This window comes from Mobula hypostoma, chromosome 23 (genome assembly GCF_963921235.1).
Source record: "Mobula hypostoma chromosome 23, sMobHyp1.1, whole genome shotgun sequence".
Lineage (NCBI taxonomy): Eukaryota > Metazoa > Chordata > Chondrichthyes > Myliobatiformes > Myliobatidae > Mobula > Mobula hypostoma.
In genome coordinates, this window is record NC_086119.1 from 11,839,900 (window position 1) to 11,845,899 (window position 6,000).

Consider the following 6,000-nt stretch of genomic DNA (forward strand, 5'->3'; position numbering starts at 1 on the left):
CTTGACCATGATCATTCTTGGCAATATTTTCTACAGAAGTAGTTTGCCATTGCCTTCTTCTGGGCAGTGTCTTTACAAGACAGGTGAGCCTGGCCATCATCAATACTCTTCAGAGATTGCCTGCCTGGTGTCAGTGGTCACATAACCTAGTTTTGTGATATGCACCAGCTGCTCATTTGACTACCCACCTACTCCCATGACCCTGATCGGGGAGCTAAGCTGGTGCTACACTTTGCCCAAGGGTGACCTGCAGGCTAGCGGAGGGAAGGAGCGTCTTACACCTCCTTTGGTAGAGGCGTTATCTCCACCCCACCACCCTGTGATACCCACACCACAGGAAAAAGATTTCCTACTTGTGCTATTTTTGCTGCTTAAAATCTTATACACCTCTATCAGGTCTCCTCTCAGTCCCCCTTGCCTATGGGGAAACAAACCCTGTCTATCTAATTACAAGAGATTCTGCAGATGCTGGAAACCCACAGTAAAACAGAGCAACACACATCAAAATTAGAGTGCGGCAGCATCTATGGAATTAAGAATGAAGAGTCAACATTTCAGTCTGAGACTCTTCATCAAGGCCCTGCCTATCCAATCTCTCCCTGTAGATATAGACCTCCAATCCAGGCAAAGTCTTGGTGAAACTCATCTGCACTCTCCCAGGGACAACTACAACTTCCTACAATGTTGTACCGGGGTGGCCAACCTTTTACATTCCATGTGTCCCAATTTTTTCACACATGAGTTCTATATTAACATATTTTCACAAGAATTGAATGGGGGTACAAGCGTTGTATGGCGCATCTGAACTCGTGAGTGAAAAATTTGACGCATGTAATGTAAAATGTCGGCCACCCCTGCTGTAGCCAGAACTGCACATAAAGCTCCAAATGCAGTTTTAACCAGTGTTCTGTAAAGCTGCAGCGTCACATCACAAACTTTCTGCTTTATGCCCTGATTTATGAAGGCAAGCTTGCCACATGCCCTTCTTCACCACTTTCAGGAAACTAATCAATACGAACCCCAAAAAAAGCCCTCTGCTCATCATTAAAATCTGACTACAAAAATTGAAATAAGGTCAGGAGGTCGTTGGTACACAGATTACCCGGGCATTATTACACAGAACATAGGACCCTATAGCACAGTACAGATTCTTCGGCCCACAATGTTGTGCCATCCTTATAAGATATTCAAAGATCAATCTAATCCTTTCCTCCAAATTAGCCCTCTATGTTTCAATCATCTATGTGCCTATCTTAGAGATCTTTAAGTATCTGCCTGTATCACCACCTTTGGTAGTGTGGTTCATGCACTCACTACTCTGAAAACTACTCACCTCCCTGTACTTTCCTCCAACTTTCCTCCTAATACCTCAGTATTAGCCACTTCCTTGGAAAAAAGTCTCTTGCTGTCCAGTTGATCTATGTCCACTATCACCTTGTACACCCCTCATCCTGCTTCGCACCAGACAGAAAAGCCCAAGCTCGCTCCACCTTTATGCACAAGACATGCTCCCTAATCCAGGCACAACACATGCTGGTAAATCATCTGTTGGAAATATCTCTATAGGTGTAAACTTCCACCCATAAAAATCTCATTCTTAACAGCATCATCACAGCATGAAACCGTAACCAGCAAAGCATATGATCCAGACCAGTCCCTGCCCCAATTACTTGCATGGGAATAAACTTGGAAAAAACCCGGCACCAGCCTGTGAATCTGCACAGGACACATACGAGTTCAGCTTCAAACACAAGTTTCACAACCTCTCCCCAAAAGACACACCAAACTATACTCCTGATAAAGGATTTGATGGAAAGCATCACCATAACCTTACTCTCTGGAGTCTAGGCGAAAACCAAAATGCATGGTAATTCCACAATCCCCTCAACTCTGATGCCTATACTCCCCCCCCCCCCCAAACAATAAGTACAATGCAGGACAAGCACCAGGGAACACTCTAACCTATGACACCTATCAAATATCGAAAGGCCCAGACAGAATGGACATGGACAGGATGTTTCCTATGGTGAGATAGTCTAGAACCAGAGAGCACACAAGGATATCCCTTCTGGACAGAGAAGAGGAATTTCTTTAGCCAGAGGGTGGTGAATCTGTGGAATTTATTGGCATAGATGGCCGTGGAGGCCAAGTCAATGGGTAAATTTAAAAGCAGAGGTTGACAGGTTCTTGGTTAGTCAGGGCATCGACAGTTATGGGAAGAAGGTAGGACAGCGGGGTTGAGAGGGATAATGTGGGGCAACACAGTAGCATAGTTGTCAGCACAACACTTTACAGTACTGACAACACGGGTTCAATTCCCGCCGCTGCCTGTAAGGAATTTGTAGTACGTTCTCCCTGTGACCTCGTGGGTTTTACAGTATCAACGACACAGGTTCAATTCCCACCGCTGCCTGCCACGTTCTTCCTGTGATTGTATGGGTTTCCTCCCACAAGGATGTACCAGTTGGTAGCATAATTGGTCATTATAAATTGTCCCCTGATTAGACTAGGGTTAAATCAAGTGTTGCCAGATCGTGAAGCTTGAGGGGCCCATTCTGTACCGAATCTCAATAAGTAGATCAGGCATGGAAAGCAGACTTGATGGGCCGAATAGCCTAATTCTGCTCCTATGTCTTGTCATTTTCAGTTGAATATATTAATACAAAAGATAACCATCTCATCAGAAGCAAACCAGATATGTTGCAGGAACAATATTACTTCCTCAATAGACACTAGTTCCAACATACTATTATCACAATCATGAAAAGATCTGGTTCTCTTATGAACACCCAACACCAAAGGGAACAGTGGTGGCACAGAATACGCAGCACTCCTACTGAGGCATTCTGAGCAGAGAGGCCATAAAGTAGAAAAGAAACCACTGACATTTCTAAGACTTTTAAAGAAATTAATAAAAAACTGTACACATACAGTGTGCACCTTCTAGTGTTTAAAACAGGTCAGTACCACAGCTCCTTTAAGTAGGAATGATGCTTCAGTGAAAACTATGCACTAAACTCAAACACTTCATTATTCCCCATACAATGTTTTCAACACTAAGGTGTTTCCAACTCTGAACACTCAATCTCCTTTGTGCAGTCCGATACCTCGTGTGGTTCAAGGGCATCAAATCCAGCCTACCAAACAGAATTTAAAAGAGTGGGAATTTTAATTATCTCACCCACTGTCAGCAGAAGTTGCCTGAGAAACCAATTTCGCACCCTGAAGAATTTTTGTTTCATTGCGCGCACACACAGAGAGGAGGGGTAAAAAAAAGGACTGGGAAAATGTGCTAAAACTAGAAATGGATTATCTACTCATGACTAGCCTTCTGTGTCATTCGCCTTTTAAACAAAACTACAAAAATTAGCACTGTCTAAATATTACGTTGCAAATTTATGAACTAGTTATTTTTGAGACTACGATTAGTTAGTTAGCTCTAACTACGTAGAAAGGATATTTTAAACTAAGTCTTCTAGAAGGCACTAGACAGAAAAAAAACAACTATTTCTGGAGATTGTCATTACCTAAATAAAACGTTAATGTAACTGTAAACAACAGGCTCTCCTTTCGAGGTGATTACCCCAACAGATCGGTTTCCCGCCCTGAATCTTAAAACAAAGTCGAAAGGGTATAGAACGCCACTAAACAAATGCTAAGACACAAGAACAAAGCATGGTCAACAAGCAACTCATTCATGCGATCACAGTCAGGCTCAGCTTGGGGTGTCAGTAAACTTTCTGTTTGCTCCAAGTTGGAGAGCCGCATCTCTTGAAAAGGGGGAGGAATTTGCCTGTCTTTACTTCAGTGCAGAATCAACCCCTTACCGTCTGCCATTTGCGTCTCATCTTGATCGTACCGCTTTGGAAAGCGATTAGAATTTAATTGCAAAACCTCCATTTAACAGGCAATTTAATCGACCACTGGGTGGTTTGATTGTCAATTTATGCTGCTGACATGAGAGTGACAGTTAAGATGTTCCGATGGGCTAGGCAGGACATCAAACGTATCTTCCTTCTTAAAGAGGGGGCAACACTAATTCGAGATGTAGCAATGTACATTTTCACATTTGAACCTAATATTGGAAGATATTTTTGATTTCCAATAACAAAAGACACACCGGGCATAAATGACCTTAAGAGAGAGGGTGGGGGAACAGCTCGTTACAATTTTACACTTAAGGAAATTGAGACAGAAACACACAAACATACCGTCTTTGAATCTAGTTCGTGATGGGGCTGAGCTAAGACTTTATCTACACTTGCAGAATCGGCAAACGTAACGAAACCGAAGCCTCTGAAATGACACAAAGAAACAAGAACACGATGAGTCTATAAACGTGCAACAGGAAGAGGGGTTTAAAAAAATACAAGTATCAAAATATCGCTTCGAGGAACGAAGCGTGGAAAAGCGGGAGAGAGAGAGAAAAAGAGAGAGAGAACGGGCTACAAACGTAGCGAAAAAAATGCGAAGCTGATATACACAAAGTATCACCTCCAAACATCAGGACAATGTCAAAAAATAAGCTCATTGCTCAAAGACTCTTAGGTTGGAAACAGAGCCACAATTATAAGCGGACGCACTTTCGGTCTTCAAGATGTAATCAATATCAAACTTGTTTTAAATCCGTGAATTCTTTCCCCACAACAACAAAAAAAAATAAAGTAAAATTCGCGATCTTACCTGGACCGTTTCGTGGTCGGATCTCGCATTACCATACACTCTCTGATTTCGCCAAATTTACTGAAATAGTCCCTAAGGCTGTCTGTAAAAATATAAATTTGAAAAGAAAGGAAGAGAGAGACAAAATACAAGGGGGAAAGCCGGTTACTATGTTGGCAGTGGGAGATTTCAGATGCACTTAAGAGACAATAATTGAACGTAGGGGTCGTCTAGAGGACCAAAGGAACTCCATGATGTTACCATTACAATAACCCGGCCGCAATCAAAAACAACCTTGTAAAACTGGAACTAAAGAGCGATCGCTCAATTCCTCACACCTCCTCTCCTCCCATTCCTTCATCACCCACCCCACCTCTCCTCCCCACCCCCTCCCCTCCCCTCCATTGCAAGGTTATTTATATTTTAAAAAGCGCTAGAAATAAATTGAGAAATACTTTGCCCGGGCTCGCTTACCTGGTGATGTTTGCCAGCTGAGGCCGCCGATAAACATTTTACTGGGGGGAAACACAGCAGAAGTGAGCACAGATGTCAGATCGGCCATTTTGACGTGTAAGTTAGAGCTAAAAAGGAAGAGAGAGAGAGAGAGAGAGAGAGAGAGAGAGAGAGAGAGAGAGAGAGAGAGAGAGGGAGGGAGGGAAAGGTAGGAGGGAGGAGGAGGAGGAGGGAGGAAGAGAGGTGGAAGAAAGGGGCCTGCCCATTCTACAGAGTGCAGTTTAAAATAAAACTAGGTGCAGGGGAAAGAGTCTCCAGAGAGGAGGAAGAGAGCGAGAGAGAGAGACAGAAACAAAACCAAAAATAAAAGTCAGGTCAGAACATACCCTGGGTCATGTTGCGAGTCGCTGGGACTGCCAGAGGTGGCTTGGCTGCCGTCTGCCTCCATGATCTAGCAACTAAAAAGGACAAACACACATAGACACACGCGCGGAGCTCCCCCCACAAAAAAATAGAGAGATCAGCCCCGCTCAGAGAGTCGACTCGCAGCCGAGAATGAGCTCGTCACACGTGGGATCAGCTCGGTCCGAGCGCCGCCGCTGCCTGAGCCCCCCACGTGGGCGGGCACTGAGCCGAAGCCACGCCCCCCAGCTGCCTCTCTCAGCCCGTGGACCGAAAGCGTCGCCTTCCCACCGCCCGCCGCCCATTGGCCGCGTCCCGCGCGCCGCCGCGCCGCCGTGCCTGGCGATTGGTCGTTCCGGCTGTCCATCGCTGCCCCGCTCTCCCTCTCTCGCCCTCCCCCCCTCCCGCACCAGCTCGCGCCGGGACTCCGCCCACCGCCTTGCCAAAAAAAATACACAAACACACACCCTCCCACCCCGGCGC

At 45.1% G+C, this 6,000-nt stretch overlaps 1 protein-coding gene across 13 annotated transcripts in view; it reads right to left on the reverse strand.

Moving 5' to 3' along the window:
- Positions 1–5,748, reverse strand: part of msi2b (musashi RNA-binding protein 2b) — a 650,971-nt gene extending 645,223 nt beyond the window's left edge. For all 13 annotated transcript variants that reach the window (XM_063031626.1, XM_063031623.1, XM_063031621.1 and 10 more), the window contains exons 1-4: positions 5,502–5,748; positions 5,137–5,177; positions 4,684–4,765; positions 4,212–4,296 (exon numbers count right to left, since the gene is read on the reverse strand). In XM_063031626.1, the coding sequence (XP_062887696.1) occupies positions 4,212–4,296; positions 4,684–4,765; positions 5,137–5,177; positions 5,502–5,563 (270 nt within the window). In that variant the 5' untranslated portion in view covers positions 5,564–5,748. The remainder of the gene's footprint in view (positions 1–4,211; positions 4,297–4,683; positions 4,766–5,136; positions 5,178–5,501) is intronic.
- Positions 5,749–6,000: the final 252 nt, after the last annotated feature.